Genomic DNA, 19507 nt, shown 5'->3' with positions numbered 1-19507 from the left:
CCCAGGACAAAAGAAACAGAATCCTTTGATCATTAGAGGCCTATGTCCCAAAGTACTTCCAAAGGAGAGACTCTGGTTTTCTCATGGAACCAAGCAGAGGTGATGAGTGTGGAGGAAAAGCTGAACCCTAGAGGCTGGCCAGAGATATCCTGAGAGAGATTTCAGAAAACAATAATCATTTAGGTTGGGCCTAGGCAAACTCTACTTCTACTTTTAAAGTGTGAGATTGGGGGTCTCTTCCTGTGACACAATTTGAAAAGTTGTGAACTTAAAAAATGAAAAACATTTTTTTCTCCAGTAATTTATGAAGCTGTGTTAGTTTGTCTTTGGCTACCCCTAACCTCCTTTCCTGGTCCTTGGCTGTTGGATCCTCTTTGGTCATCCTGTACTTTCCTCATGACCATCTTTTATCCTTTAAGTACAAATAGGTATAAGTCACCTCATCAGGTTGACCTATTTCTAAAGGTTTAAAGGACTTTTGCTTCTTGTTAATGACATTTCAATCATCAGCCAGAAATGGGAGAGAGTTCTTGAGGTGAGGGGCTTAAAATTTTCCTGCGACCCTGGAAATCATACCACTTCCTTGTAATAGTAGTAGTTTTTATTGCATTACATCAGACTGAGTGAAAGGAGTGTTGAGAGGGTAAAGGGGTTAAAAGTATGGTTCTAAGACCACAACCACAAAGAAAGACCTTGCCCTCTGGTTATGGAAGTTAAAGCAGTGAGTAGTGCTGTTAACTTAGGACTGTTAACTTAAGGACTTTAACGTAAGGACCAGAAGGACATTTCCCCAGTGTAGCTTACTATAATAATGCATGGCACTACATTAAGCTTGCTTTATGTATTTGCTCATTTAACTCTTCAATATTTGTATGAGATACTATTGAATGAAATTGATGTGAGATACTGTTACAAACTGAGGCTCGGAGAGGTCAAGCAGCTTGCTGGGTTACTGTGGTAGAAAGAGACAGGCCCCTTGACACAAGTGAATGTCCTGAACTTACCATACCCTCTTGCAGCTTACTCAGTTGGTGACTGTCTTTTTCTCTCCCAACCTCTGTTCTATAGGGCCTGGCAATGTGTGATTCTTTGAGCCTCATTACCGTATACAGATCATTCTGGTCTTTTCCCAGACGATTAATGTTGAAGCTCATGGCATCAAACTATATCATCTACATCTATTCATTGTTGTAGTCCTTTCCTGGAATCTGGGTCATTCCTGTCATTTTTCAATGATCTTGGTTCCTGACTCACTGTCTTTCTAACACATTCCTGTCGTTTTTGGCAATTTCAAAATATAGGTAAGTGATCCTTCTAAAGCTTTGGCCTTATGGTTCCACAAATCTTCTTCTCCGATACTTTTATCTTCCAATTTATCTCAGCCACACACTCCCATGGTCATGCCTAGATAGGACTTTTCATTACCAGTAACTGCAACCTCTCCTAATTATCCCAACTTTGCACCTCCCATTCTTTTGCCACCACCTCCTATTTTTCCAGGTCAGTTCCTATATCCTACATTTCCTGTATCCTCCAATACCGGAAACCTCAGTACATCAATCCTACTGCATATTTACTGTCCATTATTCTCTCTGTGCTTGGTCTCCTCTTTATCCAGCTTAAATTCAATGTAATAGCTCTCTTGTGTACAACTTGGACTCTTATGCCCTCCCATAGTTTAAATATATTCACTTGGCAAAATGAAAGCCACCTTCTCTAGACCTGTATTGGTGCAGCTGATAGTGGCTGGGGGAAAATATATGACCTAATTCACACAACTGTCTCACAAAGGTGAGAACAACCATTTCTTTTTTTAAAAAATTAATTAATTAATTATTTTAAAAATTAATTTATTTATTCATGAGAGACACAGACTGAGGGAGAGAGGCAGAGACACAGGCCGAGGGAGAAGCAGGCTCCTCTCAGGGAGCACAATGCGGGACTCCATCCAGGATCCCGGATTCACGACCTGAGCCTAAGGCAGGTGCCCAACCGCTGAGCCACCCAGGCGTCCCGAGAACAACCATTTCATTTTAATTTGTGACCATGCGTCTCAAGTGAACCCTTAATACTCCCAGGCAATCAAAATTCCCTAATCCATTCTCTATCCCATTCTCCTTGATGATTATTTCATTCTTTCTTCTCTCTTCTCGAACCCCCATATCCTTCATCCACACTCTCAGCCAATAACCTTATTTTCTACTCCACCAGAACAAACGAAGAATTAGAGAATACCTAATCCAGCATCTTATACTCTGCTTGCTGTCTGTTAGCATAGATAACACATCCATGCTTCCAATTGGATTCTATCTCTCCCCCACTTCCACTGACCATCATCATTTCCCCTATTATATAATTCCCATCAGCTTATAGACATGTTACTTCTCTAATTAAAAACAAACAAACAAACCTTTCTCTTGACTCCAGTTTTCCCAATAGCTTGTCCTGTTTCTTTGTTCCCCTTTGCAGCAAATTCCTTAAAATAATAGATTATACTTTTTGTCTCCAGTTCTTCTTCCACTCTCCAACTCCAGTCTGGCTTTTGCTCCCATCATTCCACTAAACTGCTTTTCTGGCAGTTTAGTTCTCTCCCGGGACCTTGACATTGGTCTATCCCAGGATCAATCCTCAGTCTTCATCTTGACCTATATGTGACATTTGCTAAGTCAATCAACTGATCACTCCTTTGCCTTGATACATTTGCTTTCCTTGGGTTCAGTGGTCACTGTCTTAGTCAGCTCAGACTACTATCATAAAATATTAGAGACCAATGGCTTAAACGATATCTCAGAGTTCTGGAAGCTGCTAAGTCCAGGATCAAGATGCTGACAGAGTCCATTTCGGGGAGGTCCCTCCTCCTGGCTTGAAGACAGCTGCCACACTGTGTGCCCATATGACCTTTTCTTGGTGCTTATGTGTGGAGAGAGATCTTCTTTTTCTTATGCCACCCTCATGACCTCATCTAAACCTAATTACTTCCTATTGACCCCAGCTCTGAATACCATCATGGTGGGATTTGGAGTTAGGGCTTCAACATATGAATTTTGAGATTCACATTTATTCCTTAACGGGCATAATTTCTGAGTCTCTTTGGCTGATTTTTTCCTGTTCCCACAGACTTTTATAATGGCATGCCTCAGGGTATAGGCATTGCTTCTTCTGTCTATTGGTCTTCACTCCCTTGTTGGCTTTATTCAACTTTGTGGTTTTAAACACCTAACTGTATACCTACCAATGACTGCAAATTTTGCATCTTTAGCTTAGACCTGTTTCTTTAACTCCAAATTTATACATCAAACAGTGTATTCAGTATCTCTTGTTGGATGTCTAGAAGACATTTATTTAATTTTCTGAACATAAGGATGAAGTTACAGCAATTGTTTTAATGTCCCAGTCTGGTAATTATTACATCTGTCAGTTTTTACTTGGTTTTGATGGACTTTTCTTCTCATTATGGATCATATTTTCCTGCTTCTTTGATTGGTTGCCAGACTTTGTGAATTTTATCTTGTTGGGTGCAGGATATTTTTTTAACTCTATAAATATTCTGGAGCTTTGTTCTGAGACTTAGTTAAGTTACTTGGAAATAATTTGACCCTTTTTTTTTAAAAAGATTTTATTTGTTTATTCATGAGAGACATACAGAGAGAGAGAGAGAGAGAGAGAGAGAGAGAGAGAGAGAGAGAGGCAGAGACACAGGCAGAGGGAGAAGCAGGCTCCATGCAGAGAATCTGACGTGGGACTCGATCCCGGGACTCCAAGATCATGCCCTAGGCCAAAGGCAGGTGCCAAACCGCTGAGCTACCCAGGGATCCCCCAATTTGATCCTTTTGGATCTTGCTTTTAACATTTGTTAGATAGGACCGGAACAGCATTTAATCTAGGGTTAGTTGTTCCCTATCACTAAGGCAAGACCCTTCTGAATACCCTACCTAATGCCCCATGAATTCAGTCTGGATGGCAAGATCAGGTGCTATTCCCAGCACCTGATTGCCTGGTACTGTTTCATCTAATCATGTCATACAGCTTTTTTTCTCTATCATTGAATAATTTTCTCACATATGGGTGAGAAAATTGTAGGGATATTCTACAGATCTCTGGAGTTGTCTCTTTATGGCTTTCTCCTCTCTGATCTTCAGTTCTGTGAACATTAGAAGTCTTACTCTCCCCATGCGTTCGGCTCAACTCAGGGAGTCAACTAAACACTACCTGGGTTTCTTCTTCCAGTATCTCAGCTTGGAAACTTGAGGCAGTAAGCTGGGGCAATCATAGAGCAATCATTGTCCTTTGTTACTTGAAATTTAATGTCTTGAGAACTATTGCTTCATATATTTGATGTTTTTATTGTTGTTGCTGTTGTTTGTTTCAGGAGGGTGGGTAAATCTAGTCCCTGTTACTCCATCTTGGCCCTAATCTAATAGGCATCTGAGATTCAACATGTGCAAAAGGCATGTCCTCGTGTTTTTCATCAGACCTGCTCCTCTTATAATCTTCTGCATCTAGTTGACTTCTCTTTTTTTCCTCATTCAGCTCTAATATTTACTCCATCAGAAAATCTACTGGCTACTCTTGCAAATTTTATCCATAATATGACTACTTTCTATCACTTCGATTGTTACCGCTTGGTCTGAGTTACCATCACGTCTGCCTGGATTACCATAATTGCTTCCTAATTGGTCCTCTTTATGCCCTTTCCCACCTGCAGTCTGACCTCAATTCAACAGCCAGAGGGAGACCAGCTAGTTGAAAATGTAAGTTTACATTTCTGTGCATTGGCTGCTCTGCAACACTCTAGTAGATCAAGCATGTTCTTGTCTCAGGACCTTTTCACTGCCTGTTTCCTTTTCCTGGAATGCCTTTTCCTAGATTTCTGAATATCTAACTTCCTTCAATCTTTGCCAAACATCCACCTTCTCAATGATGTTACTCTTTTGAAAGTTTTTTAAATTTAAAGAATGTTTTAATAGAGCTCTGTCTCCATTTTTGGGCTCAAAATTTGAAAGATCAAAAACATACACAGTAATAACTTTTCTTCTTACTATTGCCCTCCCCTAGAAACTACCATTGTTTCTTATATATCTTTCCAGCAATATTTTGTACGTATAGAAGCAATATATACTCACTCCTATTTTTATACAAATAGTGATATTTTATACACACTGTCCTGCTTTTTACATTTTTCATTTAGAAATTGGATGACTACATTATATTTCATTATTTGGATATTCCATAATATACTGAAACTTTGGTACCAGACCTTTCAGAATTCAGGATTCTAATACTTTGCTGTCATAAACAATGCTTCGATTACTAACCTTGTACATATGTCATTATCTCATATGTGAGAATATCTGTGAGAAAAATTCCTAGAAATGGAATCTCTGGGTCAAAGGCATGTGCATTTGTGGTTTTGATTGCACGTTGCCACATTCTCTATAGAGTGTGTACCAGTTCACATTCCAACAAGTAATGCATGCATGATGCTTTCTCTACATCTTCACCAACATAATATATTATCATTGCCAATCTTACAGCTAAAAAGATGGTGTCTTAATTTAAGTATTTTCCTTTCATTGAGTTAGCTTACACCCTAAAGCTTAACCTTAATTTGTATTTTCTTTTTTGATCTCTATTCATAGGACATTGGTTTCAACCTTATGTATTTTACTCCTGAGTATTTAAAGGATAAGCCACATAAGACTTTGGAGGAGGGGCATGGGAACCGGGAGGATCAGAGCTGTCACTGGGCTCTCCTGGGATCACATTTATGATTACAATAAGGACAAAGGACTGAGATTCTTAAATTTACAGGAACCTTAGAAATAATATAGTTCGATATTTTCATTTTGGTTTCAGTTTTTGTTCTCACCACTTCTGGCTCCTCTACTCACTCCTCTCCCATCTCCATTGGAATCCTGGAATTCTGAAAAATACTAAATTACTACATCAGCATGTGCTCTGCACACATTATCTGTAACTTGTGGATGCTTTTGTGTAGACTATACAAGAAGACATTTTCCTGTTATTTCTGTCTATGCAAGTCCTGAAGTCTGTAACACAGACATTTAAAGTGCTCCTAAAACCTAAAAGTGTTTTAATAGTTTGGCACCAAAAGTTATTTAGTGGCAAAACCTGACCTGATGGGTAGCTGTTTAGAGTCTTTATCTATCTCATATACTGTGAATATTCAAATGCTTTTTGGAGGGATTATTCCTCTGTTTTATTGCCCTAGAGTGCTGCCCTAGACCTGCTGGGGACATTACATAATAGACAGTGTGTTATGTTTCTGAAATCTGTAAGATCTTGAATATTGAAAAGCACTTGGCCCTGAGGATGTCAGATAAGGGATTGTGGACTCGGATTTGGGCTTAAGAATTCTCATTACTGGGGTACCTGGTTAAGCGTCTGCCTTTGGCTCAGGTCATGATCCTGGGGTCCTGGGATTGAGTCCCACATCCAGCTCCCTGCGGGGAGTCTGCTTCTTCCTCTGTCTATATCTCTGCCTTTCTCTGTCTCTCATGAATAAATAAACAAAATCTTTAAAAAAGAAAAAGAAATTCTCATTACTTACTTAGGAAGGCTTTAATTCTGCACTGGTCTTTTATTTATTTATTTATTATTTTAAAAATATTTTATTTGTTTAGAGAGAGAGTGTGAACAAAGGGAGGGGCAGAAGGAGAGGGAGGGAGAGAATCTCAAGTGGACTCCATGCTGAGTGCAGAGCCCTATATGGGGCTTGATCACAAGGCCCTGAGATCACAATGACCTGAGCCTAAATCAAGAGTCAGACAGTCAACCAACCAACTGAGCCACCCAGGTGCCTCTGCATTGACCTTTTAAAGTTCAGACCTGTGTATGTCAGTTCATGTAAAGTTGTTCAAACAAGTACAGAAGAGTCAGTTATGCAATAACATTATGATAATATTCTATTATAAATACTTACTATGCTATTATAAATACTTACAATGCTTTCAGGTCCTTCTCTGACCCTTAAATGTGTCTTAGGTAATACAGGTTGTTTGAAAATATTGTTAATCTTTCAACTTGGAAACAAAAGTTTCATACCACTCCTCTTTTATGAAATATTTAGAGGGGCACCTGACTGGTTCAGTCAGGGGAGCTTGTGACTCTTGATCTCAGAGTTGTGAGTTCAAACCCCACATTGGGTATAGAAATTATTTAAATATGAAATCTTTGGGCAGCCTGGGTGGCTCAGCGGTTTAGCGCCGCCTTCAGCCCAGGGTGTGATCCTGGAGACCTGCGCTCGAGTCCCACATCGGGCTCCCTGCATGGATCCTGCTTCTCCCTCTGCCTGTGTCTCTGTGTCTCTCATAAATAAATAAAATCTTTTTTTAAAAATGAAATCTTTAAGGCAGCCCGGGTGGCTCAGTGGTTTAGCGCCGCTTTCAGTCCAGGGCCTGATCCTGCAGACCCAGGATCTAGTCCCACATCAGGCTCCCTGCATGGAGCCTGCTTCTCCCTCTGCCTGCATCTCTGCCTCTCTCTATTTCTCTCTCTCTCTCTCTCTCTCTGTCTCTCATGAATAAATAAATAAAATCTTTTAAAAAAATTAAATCTTTAAAAAATAGAGAAAAATATTTAGAGATTGGAATATAAGCTTTAAAAAAAAAACCTTATATTTGCAACTACATATGTGGGAAAATCAGGATTTTCTTCATCATACAATCAAAACAAAATTATAAATAAAATGTTACATAAAACCCTAACTGTAAATGTGTGCATGAATTTTTTTGTTCTTATTGCTTTCCTAAGAATTTTTTTTTTTTTAAGTAGGCTCCATACCCAACATGGAGCCCAACACAAGGCTTGAACTCACAGCCCTGAAGTGAAGACGTGAGCTAAGATCAAGAAGCAGGTGCTTAACTGACTGAGCCACCCAGGTGCCCCTGCTTTCCTATGTATTTTAAATATGTTACTAAATATTTTTATATTGATAACTACTTTTAACTCATTTTGCGCTCTGGAATTTCTCATAAAATTTTATTTGGAAAGAGTTTCAATTATCCAATGGTATAAAGATGGAAGAGGACAATGATAAGTAGAGAATGTGGAGTGTATCTTCTATAATCCTTGAAGGGAAGAAAGATGACCTTTGTGTTGTTTTAGGCAAAGAATGGGAATGAGGTTATAGAAAAGAGCATTTATTTCACACGGTGTCTTTCTGCATCAGTGATTTTAATAAGGATTCTTAGTGGTTATCAGATAATTTTTTGTAATGCACTGCTCTCTGGATTCTGATCTAGCGAATTCTGGGTTCAGCCCTCCCCCTCCATCTCCTTCTTGATCCAGTCCACATAGTTGAGTAATTTGGTGTAGAAGCCATAGCCCCTGCTGCACCCGATGCCCCAGGATACGATGCCTGTGGCCACCCAGCGATCACTGTTCTCATCCTTCACTGCAAAGACCCCTCCGCTATCCCCCTGACAGGCATCCTGCTTTAGAGATGGGTCCCCAGCACAGAACATGTTTTGAGAAAACACATCCTTCCTTTTATTTTTCCTGAGCCAGCTCTCACATGCCTCTCGTTTAGCTACGGGCAGACGGATAAACTTGAGGTCATAAGAAAGCCTCTCTTCCATTATCCCAAAGCCACTGACATAGCCCATGAGGCCCCTATCATAGAAGGTCTCGTTGTCAGGGAGGCAGATGGGAAGGAGGTTGGGTCCCAGGGTGACACTATTTTCTAGCTCCAAGAGGGCAATGTCCCCCTCAAAATTGTGGGACTCATCCTGGCGGTAGTCCGGGTGAATGCTGACCCTGCGGACAGGATGGTTTGCTAGTTTTGTGATCTCTTCCACGCTTACGTGGCCCAGGAACACATCCACAGTGGCATTGCTTTGTGCATCATGTTCCTTGGGGTAGAGGGTGTGGGCAGCTGTGAGGATCCAGCGGTCTCCCAGCAGGGCTCCACCCCCTCGCCCATAGATGTTGGTGAAGGCTTGCCAGGGGAAGTTGCCCAGCTTGGCCTTTTGCCCTCCAATGATGCGCTGCTTCTGTTCCACAGGGTTGACGGGTTTCCCACACACTGGAAAGGAGAGACAGAAGGCGAGGACAAGTCAGGCCTGGCCTGCCCTCTTCCTTTTTTGTGGTCAGTCAGTTCCCCCTACAGCCCTTCTTTTGGCTCTGGGCTCTTTCTCCTCCCATTCCCACACCACTGTCTTTGGCCTTTTGTCAGCCTCTTCTCCTGGTTCTTATTTATTTCTTCCTGGGAATTTTCTTGCTTTTTAAAAATCCCTGACTCCCTGTCTCCTCAGTGAAAAAGCAGGACTGTCAAGACTGAATCTGATTCTCTGGGTTCCTCTCTGCTTTTTTCCTGGGATATCACCTTTCCTCTTCCCCATATTCCTTTTATCTATTTTTGACCTGAATCTGGATTGTCTCTCCATTTACTTTGTCTCCATCCTCTGTGCGTGCTTTTTCTGAGGCCCTGGAGGGCTGCAAAAGGCATTGGGGTGGCCCTCAAGGACTTCCACTCACCTGGCAAGCACCGAGGAATCTTCTCTCCTTCCCATTCATTCTTCCAAATGCCCTGGGCGGTGCAGGTATAGGCCCCTGTGGGAAGAGGGGGCTATGATCAGGCTAGGAGGTGGTGGACAGGGAAACTAGGTCTAAGAGGCTAATGAACATTGAATGTGCAGGACAGGCACAGGAGAGATTCGGAACTAACACCAACAAGGATCAAAGGGAAAGGTTCAAATACGTAATGATGGAATATTAAAAGCGTTTAGAGGCTCCCAACATATGTTTTTGTTTTAATATTCAGTGAAAAAATCAGAACACTTAACTCCATGTTTGATGTGATCCCTATTTGTGAAAATAGACATAAAAACGGGAAGGAACATATGAAAATCTTATCAGTGATTGCATCTTAGTAGTGGGGTAGTAGATGATAATGGTAGCTACATCTTCTGATTGTTGACAGTATGCCATGCTTGTTGCTAAGCATTTTATCTACATTATCTAATTTAAGCATCACAGTGACACTTTCAGGGATTCATTATTATTCTCATTTTTTGGATGAGGAAACTGAGCTTAAATAATTTGCACAAGGTCACATAACTTCTAAGTTCCAGAACCAAGATGCAAACTGAAGATTGTCTGCCTTCAAAGCCAAGCTCTTAAATAATACCATATAATCTATATGTAAGATTTTTTCTTTTTTCTTTTGGATGTTGTAGCCCTACAAAGCATGTGATTTCTTTCATTTTAAAGAAAAGTTTTGAAGATGAGTTTCAGAGTCATTTAGTAAAACCTAAATGCAAAAAATCACAACATAGTAGCAAGGGAGTGGGTATGTGGGGAGAATTTTGGGGGAAGTCCCATGGGTACAGTTGTAGTGTGGTTGTGGTGGTGGTGGTGATGATGGTGGTGATGGTAGAGGTGTTTGGAGGTGGTGGTGATGATGGTGATGATGGTGGTGGTGGTGGTAGAGGTGGGGGTGATGGTGATGATGGTACTGATGGTGGTGATGATGGAGGTGGTGGTGGTGGTGATAATAGTGTTGTTGGTGATGATGGTGGAGGTGATGGTGATGGGAGGGGTGGTGGTAATGATGGTAGTGATGGTGGTAGTGGAGGTTGGGGTTGTAATGATAGTGGTAGTAGAGGTAGAGGTGAGGATGGTGGTGGAGTGGGATTGTCATGTTGGTGGTGGTGAAGGTGGGGGGTAGTAATGATGGTGGTGGTGGTGGTGGTTGTGGAGATGGGGATGATGAAAATGCTTGTGGGGGTGGCAGTAGTAATGGTCATGGTGATGGTAAGAGAGAGTAGACTGTTTATAGGATTTAAGACTTTCTTTGTATCAGTTCAGGTGCCTCCTTCAACACTGTTAGATGCCTCTTGGCACTATACTTAGGCCCCTAAAGCCAGTGTCCTGGGACGATACCTCAATATACATCTCCTAAGAATTACGTTGGAAAACTCTCAGAAGATGTCCTGAAAAGATGGAAGGAAGGAGGCTGCCATTTGCATGGGTTCCTACCTCGCTGGATCTCACTGATGCCACCTCTGGTATGCATCTTGTAATAAGGCTCCTGGCAGTAGTACTGGATACGGGCCTGGTAGGTGTTCACCCCCTTTGTGGTGGTGTAATTGAAGGCCCCATTTGTCAGGCTTCGTGGTGGCCCGCAGTCCTTGACTTGGAGAGAACATAGGGCCATATGAGAACTGAGAGTGATGGTACTGGAACTTCAGTGGGAAGAACCTGAGTTTTCTGTCCACAAAACAGGCTGAGAACCTTGAAAATTCGGTCAGTGAGGGGCACTTGTGATGGATGGGCTTCAAAGGAGAAGTAAGGGGGAGGTTGTTTGCTTAGTCTAGACCCCCTCTTCCTTTCATAGCCTAGGTCCCCATGGCTAAGGGCTGGGAGCTCCCCAGGGGCAGACACCTGCTGAGTTGTGACTTACTCCTGCACCTGGGCATGGCACGATGCCAAGTGCCATCATCTTGACATACAGCTGTGAAGGAGAGCAGCACCTGGTTTCCCTGTATGAGAAGAGGTAGACAGATGTAGAGGTGCCATTAGCATGAGGAGGCACTGAGGTTGCCTTCCTGCCTTTCCCACACTGGAGCAGCAGGGAATGCAAGGATATCTCTCAGGCTCTCAGACCTCAGCATCCCCTTGGATGTGACTCCTTTGTTTTTCTCAGACCAGAGGTGCAAATGGGAGCACTGAGTCACACAGCAGAAAGTCAGAGCAAGGGCTAATTGTCAGACCTGATAATCCTCTCTCTAGACTCTTGCCTGTTTCCACTGCAGTCCCTTTGAACCCCACTATTTTATTTTATTTTATTTTATTTTATTTTATTTTATTTTTTATTTTATAAGTAGGCTCCACACCCAATGGGGGGCTTGAATTCATGACCCTGAGATCTGGAGTCACATGCTCTACTGAATGAGCCAGCCAGGTGCCCTTGAACCTCACAATTTTAAATTAAAAAAAAAAAAAAAAGCAACCCTGGTTGTATGTTTCCTGCATTAGAACAGAAGACTGTGCTCTGAAGGAGAACCATATTTTTCTCCCTCTAGAGTGCCTATTGATCTAGGCCTGCATCACCTCATCAATCCCAGACCACACTGTTCTGAAGGGCAAGGGCCCAACCACTTTCCAGGGTGTTTGAGGTGCCAATGTGTGCTAAGTGCTATTGTAGTTGAGTAGTTAGCGGGGACAAAGCAAGAAAATGACATCCTCTGCGGCAAAAAGTAACTGGACAATATGAATGAGCCTCATTAAGGCCAAAAACCATCCCAGAGAGTCAGCCCTGGAAACGATTGCATAAGCACCTGTATAAGAACTAGGATGTTTGGTGATGCAAACAATGAGAGAAGCTGTATGACTTACTTTAAATTCTATGATGTAAGTGACAAATGCCAAGGTAAGGGTTGTGGTAGCGTATCAAAGCAAGGGTTATAACATAAGCAAAGAGTGTGTGAGTGTCCAGTGTTCTGGGCCCAAGACATCCAGTCCTCATGGTATAGCTAGAAACATCCAGGAGTAAAGAGCAACTCATCTTGGCTAGCTCAGCTTGATGCAACATGCCAATGCTGTGCATGAAGGCTGTGGTGAATGTGTGTGTTTCTTTTTATTGACCTCCTGCTCCTAGGACACTGCCTCACACTCAGTTAATGCTTAAAACATTTGTTGAATGAATGAACTACTACTTAAGGACATACCAAAGGTCTTCTCTCAGATTCTAATTAGGTCTTCCAAGTGGATCTATTGAACAAAGATAGGATGTCCATTCCTGTGTCCCTCCCCAGGGGTCACTCCAATTGTATGTTTTTTAGAAGAGCATTTTAGTTTACCAGTTTTTGTGAGATTAACCAATAATACCATGTTCATTCCTGAGCCTGCAAAGCTGAGGGCAGTGTGGTGGGTCCAGGGTGAGCACCATTGTGAATGAAAAAACCCTGGGGCAAGCGGTAGGAAATTTGGTTCTAGTCCCTGCTGCACAAAATCACTGTGATGTTGAGTGAGTCACTCCTTGCACTCCACCCTACTTTTTCAGTTCCTAAATCCTACAGTTATTACACTAGGCCAGTAGTTCATGAGCTTGGCTGCACATTGGAATCACTTGGGTAGCTTTAATTCATCCTAGCTACACTCTGGACCAATGGGATCAATCTCTTGCAGGAGACCCAGACATCAGTGCTTTTAAAATTTGAAGTGTTTTCAACGTCTAGTCAAGTTTGAGAGCAGGTAAATCAAGTAATCTTCCAAATCAAAGGTGTGAATCCAGCCAGCCCTGGGCCTAAATCTGATATGGACCTATGCACCTGGATGGCTGGGCCACCTTTCTTCTTTGGGTTCTTACCTCCACAAGCTGGTAGCCTTGTTGGCAGGTGGCAATGAAGTAGTCACGGAACTGGTATTGGGGCTGTAGGTCCTGGATGATGGTGAACTTGTCTAAGGTCTTGGGCTGGGGGCACTTGATGACTGTTGGGGAGACCAGACCATGTTTATTTCAGAGCCACTGTCCTTTCTACTCATCTGATTGTGCCCTGATGCTGACCAGTGAGAGAGGCCCCCCAGGCAACCTTACCTTCAGTGACATAATGCAGCTTCCAGCCTCGGCTGTCACCCGACTCATCTGTGAAGAACAGCAGATCCACGGCATTGCTGCTAGTGTCAAAGTCAGTGGGTCTTTTCTTCCCACAGAACTCGCCGATGTTCCTCCCATTGGCATAGATCTGGTGGGCAAGAAGAAAGGGCCATCTCTCCAATTCAGACATTTTCCCACTGGACCAGGATGGTGGTGGTGGTGGTAACTCTGCTTTTTGCATATGTTTTCAGCCAGAGGAGAAAAGGGATCCCCAGGACCTACTTGTAGTTGTGTGGGAACTTGCCTAGCTCCTGTGTGATGCTGGTTATTCCTGTCCCAGCTGGCCAGAGGATCTAGTGGGAAGTAGGGAAGAGGGGAGGGGAGGGAGAGGAAGGAGGTCTCTAAGGGAGGAGAGTGGCTATACCTGTAGCTGGTCATAGGGGCAGTGTACTTGCTGGTGGTCATCGATTTCGAAAGGCTCCAGGAACTTGAGGTGGAGGGTGAGGCCACGCTCCACCCGGATGCTGTAGTTGCAGCGCAGGTCAGGAGGGTAGGGTTGGGGGTACTCCAGGCTGGAGACGTAGCCCGATGGCTCTGTGAACAGCTCATTGCTGCACTCAGCTATGAGAGCAGAGCCAGCCGGGGGTCACCAGGGACTCTCTGGCTCGCCCCACAAGCCATCGCTCAGTCCCTGCCTCCCCCCCACAGTGCCCCAACCTCACCCTGGCAGGAATGCCCATCCTTCTGAAGTTCATAGCCTGGACGGCAGGTACAGAAGTAGCCGCCCACGTAGTTATGACACAGGTGCTGGCATTGGGGCTGGAGATTCTCCTCAACTGAGTTGAGCTGGGAAGCACATTCATCGAGGTCTGGAAGACATTCCAGAAGGAAGAGTTAAATCCTTGTCTGCTGGGGACTTCTGTAATGGCTCTTCTGTCAGAGAGGTCAGTCACCAGAGGTCTAGAGATAAAATCATCTCCTGGCCACCTGAAACTCCAGGCCTCCCCTTGCCCTCTTTTTTTTTTTTTTTAAATTTTATTTATTTATTTATTTATGATAGGAACACAGTGAGAGAGAGAGGCAGAGACACAGGCAGAGGGAGAAGCAGGCTCCATGCACCGGAGCCCGACGTGGGATTCGATCCCGGATCTCCAGGATCGCGCCCTGGGCCAAAGGCAGGCGCCAAACCGCTGCGCCACCCAGGGATCCCCCTTTTTTTTTTTTTGAGTGGGGGGTTGGGGACAGCAGAGGGGGAGGGAGAGAGTGAATCTTATGTAGGCTTCCCGCCCAGTGCAGAGCCTGACACGGGGCTCGATCTCACAACCCTGAGATCATGACCTGAGCTGAAACCAAGGGTCAGACACTTAACTGACTGGGCCCCCCAGGCGCCCCAACTTCAGGCCTCTATCATGCTTTCTGGGAACTGCTCAATGGTGACAGAAATCCAGGTTGGCAGGCTTCTCCTGGTAAAAGCTCTCTTCAGAGGGAAAAGAAGGAAGGATAGGCTTCCTGTTTCAATGGATTCAAGATTCCCCTTCTCTGGTCCCCATTGAACACCCTCAGGCCAGGCAACAAGGCACCTGGGGGCCACTCACCCACAGCCTGGTAGTAGGCCAGGAAGCCCTTGTGGAACATAATGGTGCCATTCTCCTCGTTGGAGAAGTCTGTGTGGAAGGTCAGCTGCATCTTGTTCCCTTGAGACACGAATTCCCTTGCTTCTGGGGGGTTGCCCAGTGGAGAACCCAGCTGCCCACAGAACCTCCCCAGAGTTTTTTTGTCAGCAGAGATCTGGTGGAGAAAGGACAAGGGGTGGGAAGAAGAGCTGTTGAGGAGACACGTCCCATGCGGAAGGTCAGCAGAGGCCTCCTCTTGTCCCAGAAAGCGAGCGGTGCCCCACTGCTGGACCAGCTTCCGCCTGCTTTCTCCCGTGGGGCTCTGGCTATTGTAAACTACCCCCAGTGATCGTTTTGTTGTTGTTGTTCCCCTGGTGACTCATCTTTTCAGCTGAGTCTTCAGTGGCTAACTCCTTGCACGTTACCCTGTGCCTGGTACATCGCCCTTTCCCTTGTTCTATGTCGCCCAGCATGTGTCAGACCGTTCTTCATTTCCGCCACCTCCCATGCTCATCTTCCCCTGGAATCCTGGTTGTCTCTACACAGCCATTAGCATCCCTTCATTCCTGGGGCCCGGAGTGGTCTGCTTTATTTTCTATCCAGCTACTTCACCTCACCTTATGCAAACCATTCACGTCCAGCTATGCCTTCTGACACACTCAGCTGAGGGTGAGCCTCTCCAGCCTCTGCCTGGGCCAACATCACCTAGCTTCCCTTATCTCTTTCTTCACAGGTTCCTTAACCCCTCAGAAATGAAAGACATCCTGCCCCCACTCTATCCCTCGCTATCCCTGCCACCAAGACCCCTCCCCGCAGCCCTGCAAACTTCTCTAGTCCTCTGGCCTGGGAAACTATCATTTTCATGCTATTCTCTCATAACCTCCAGAGGGTCTCCTGGGAGTGGTATTCACTGCTTGTGTGTAGGCTTTACTTGAATCCTGAATCAGGAACCTCATTTTTATTCATATAGAAAGTTGAGACTGGGAAGGTACACTTGCTCATTACAGAGGCGAGGAGACTGAGCCCACTGACCTTGCTGAGGGTTATGATTGAGCTACCACCATACACATTTCTGTTCCCCACGTTCCTGTTTAGGAAGGCAGCCATGTGATATTCTACATGGAAACAGGGAAACTGAGGCACAGCTGTTTCCAAAGACTCTCAGCAAGTCAGCAGATAAGGATGGTTTTTCTGACTCCTTAAGACAGAATTTCCTGGAAGTGGGACCTGTGATTCCTTCCTCTGTGTTTCTCCCTTCCGTGCTCACTGAGGGCCTCTAAACCCAGTGGATATCCCATCCATGGTGTCACCTGACTCTCAGAACTCCACTGGGCCATCAGCTCTTGCAGGGCTGGGGCTGTGTCCATGGTGGGGGGTGGGGATGCTATCCAAGGTGGTTAGAGCACAAGTCCTCAGTTTCCAGAGATACCCAGGCCTCCCTCTGCCCTCCCAACCGGATCCCCTACCTTGACATAGTCATACAAACAGCCTTCGGAAGGCTCCAGGTCAAACTGCCAGAAAACAAGCTTCACCCTGAATCCTGTGGGCACTGTAATCACAGTGGTTTTGTCAAGGTTGTTGGGGTAAGGCTTGGGGTACAGAGGAGAAGTCACTTCCCCAAAGAGCTTCTGTGAAAGGGGGATGGAGCCCCCCATATTGCAGAACAGGATCGGCACCAGGAGATAAAAGAGCCACCTGCCAAAAAGAAAGTGGGTGTCTAGTGCTGGAGGGGGGTAGCACCCCTACATTTGGGCAGCGACTGGGGTAGGGGTTGGGATGGTCATACCGCTCAGCATTTTCCTCTCTGGCCATTTTACACCTTATAGAGATTTTCTAGGTGGGGGTGGGTGAAGGGGAGAGGCTGGTCTTTGCAGCTGCTGCATTGGGTGTTCCTCCCCTCAGGGCAATGTCCAGTCTAGAGGTCATCATACTCCCTCTGCCTGTCTCCCCATCCTCCCCTGCCCTCTCCCACCTCTCCCCTCCTCTTCCCGGAATAGGGCTGGCTTGGGACCAGTTAATTGAGGCTGAGGGTTATCAGTCATGGCTCTTTGATAGGGCTCCCAAAGGCTCAGCAGAGACCTCTGGAAGAAACAGCCTATGGAATACGGAGTCATGCACAGAGCATTCTCCTCCTGGGCACAGTGGATCCTCTCCTCTTGCTGCTCCCCTGCTAGGAGCTGGGTGGGAGAAGGGAACATGGCCATCATCTCATGGGTCTAAGACCTCCTTTTGTCCTCAGGAGGAGGGATGGGGGGGATGTATTGACATGTGCACGCTTGTGTGTAAGGGGATAGGTAAGGTGTATGGAGAGGGAGGGGGTGTTCCTATCTTCCTGAATGAATTTGGGAGCAGGTTGCCTTCCATGCCCAGGATTCTCTCCTCTGGCTTCTCCCTCCCTCCTGGGTCCCCATCAGCCTTACTCACATTTCTCAAGGCCTGTCTTTGGATCCTGGACTCTGCTGACAGTGTCTTCATCCACTCGGTGTTGAGGGAGAGAGCGGTCATGCAGGGGAGGGAAGGCGGAGGGAATGACTGTGGAGGGGAAGGAGGGGACCATTCCCGGAGGAATGTTGTAGGGAATGAACTATTTGCATAAACAAAACCGAAAAAAAAAAACCCAAATCAGTTTCCAGTTTAATATAGTTTTGGTTTTGAAATCCCTGATGGTGGTGCCACCTGCTGGCCGACCAGGGGAAAGGCTCAAGAGATGGGCCTGAGTTTTTAGCCAGGAGAAAGCCCTCGGTGGGAAGGCCAGACCTCTCGGTTTCTAAATCTGATGTGAAGTCTACCTTTCTTCGGGGACTGCTCCTATGACAAAGGCAACGGAAATTGCAGTTGGGGGTTGGGAGCTCTTTTTCTGCATTGCCCTGTTCCATTAATCCGGTTCTTCCTGTCCTTAGTCACCCAGGAATGGTGAGGCTTTTAAGGTCCAGGAGGAGGTAACAAGAACAACAGTGAGGCAGAGAGGGCATTGCGGGAGCAGATGGAAGAGAATGGAGTTTGGTTGCATTGGGGCCCCAACCTACATCCCCCATGAATGACTTAAATATGGAACACTGATTGCTATGTCGGGGTGACCCTACAGCAGCACTAGAGTCTGTTTTAAAACCTTTCCTCCCAACTTCAATGAAGTTAAGCCTGCCAGTGAATTTGGCTGTTCTAGAGGCAAGGGAAGCTGAGTGAGGGTAGAGACATCCTCTTCCTCTCGGCATCTGGTTTGAGCCCCTGAGCGTCAGTCTGTCTAGGGCTAGGCAGACAGTGTGGCTGTGGACCATTGGTGACTCAGTCTTTCTTTGAGAAAGCCAGGCTCCTGGGAGGGAGGGGGTGGGCCTCTAGTCTCTCCTGTGCTCCAGATCCTAGTCTCCTAATTTAAAAGTTTGCTCTCTGTGGAAGCCTTATTTCTCAACTCTCCATGGCTCAAATGCCCTATGGCCCTGGATTCCAGAGGGAGGCTCAGACTGGCCCTTGTAGCCTATCCTGCTTGTTTCTCCAATTAGATTAATCCCTCCTTTCCTCCACCCACCTGCCCACTCATCCATCCGTGTATGGATTACCTATTACATGCCAGGCACTTTTCCAAGCAGTGGATTGCAAGGACTCACAAAAAGATGGTGCAGTTCACCATTAGGCAGTGACTAAGTCATCACTGCATGTAGTTCGAGAGCAGGTATAGGAAGATGGGAGGTCAGCCAAGGTGTGGAGGGTTCCCCCAGCAGGCCTACAGTGTCAGAGCTGAGGAAAGAACCTGATAGCAGGGCTGATCCATGACATAATCCCTGACATGACCCATGACCTTGTCAGGTCAAGAAGGACAAAAGATAGATGACAGGTTAAGGACCTGATCAGGAGACTAGAAAGAAGGGGGGGGCGTATTGTCCAGCAAGTTGCACATTAGCATTCGGACAGTACTGTGTGTGCGTGTGTGTGTGTGTGTGTGTGTGTGTGTGTGTTGCGTTCATAGCGGAGGCAGAATGGTGGAGATCACAGATAAGGAGCAGGTGGTCCAAGAAGGTAAGTCTTAGCTGATGTTTCTCATCCATCCATCCCAGGCATTCTGAGTTCTGTGCTGGTATCATGATCTCAAGTGACAAACCTGGGCCTGCCTCATCAGTTTGGTCCCAGCCCTGTCTTCCCCCTGCCCCGTCACTCAAGGGAACCCTTACTTGGACATTTATTGTATACCCTTGACTTATACCAAGGATAGAAAGAAGAAATGGCTGTATGTGGATTGTCTCTGCACTGATTTATTTATTTATTTATTTTGAATGGATAAATAAATTGTGGTTTATTCATACAATGGAATAATATACAACATAAAGAATTTCACAAATCT

At 45.1% G+C, this 19507-nt stretch overlaps 1 protein-coding gene across 2 annotated transcripts; it reads right to left on the bottom strand.

Annotated features, from left to right (window-relative positions):
• Positions 1 to 8179: 8179 nt before the first annotated feature.
• On the bottom strand, positions 8180 to 18593 carry C1R (complement C1r). Of its 2 annotated transcripts, none has more exons than XM_025995290.2 (11): positions 17599 to 18593; positions 16641 to 16869; positions 15157 to 15349; positions 14284 to 14430; positions 13986 to 14182; positions 13562 to 13709; positions 13334 to 13455; positions 11426 to 11504; positions 11002 to 11157; positions 9499 to 9573; positions 8180 to 9046 (listed from the first exon to the last, which is right to left on the bottom strand). In XM_025995290.2, coding segments are annotated over exons 1-11 (2118 nt in total). In that variant the 5' UTR covers positions 17601 to 18593; the 3' UTR covers positions 8180 to 8276. The 2 variants fall into 2 exon arrangements, with proteins under 2 accessions (XP_025851075.1, XP_025851074.1); XM_025995289.2 differs by lacking the exon at positions 17599 to 18593 and adding an exon at positions 16961 to 17098.
• Positions 18594 to 19507: the final 914 nt, after the last annotated feature.

The sequence above is a fragment of the Vulpes vulpes genome, chromosome 8 (assembly GCF_048418805.1).
Source record: "Vulpes vulpes isolate BD-2025 chromosome 8, VulVul3, whole genome shotgun sequence".
NCBI classification, from domain to species: Eukaryota; Metazoa; Chordata; class Mammalia; order Carnivora; family Canidae; genus Vulpes; species Vulpes vulpes.
Note: the sequence above shows the minus strand (reverse complement) of the source record. Positions and strands in the feature narration are given on the sequence as shown.

Bases quoted from the DNA above. Each gene is read 5' to 3' on its own strand.
- C1R (XM_025995289.2), bottom strand. From the start codon at position 16,986: ATGGCCAGAGAGGAAAATGCTGAGCG. The intron at 15,350-16,640 runs GTAGGGGATCCG...TTTCTCCACCAG, and splicing joins GTTTGTATGACTATGTCAAG to ATCTCTGCTGACAAAAAAAC. The intron at 14,183-14,283 runs GTGAGGTTGGGG...CTGCTCTCATAG, and splicing joins GGATGGGCATTCCTGCCAGG to CTGAGTGCAGCAATGAGCTG.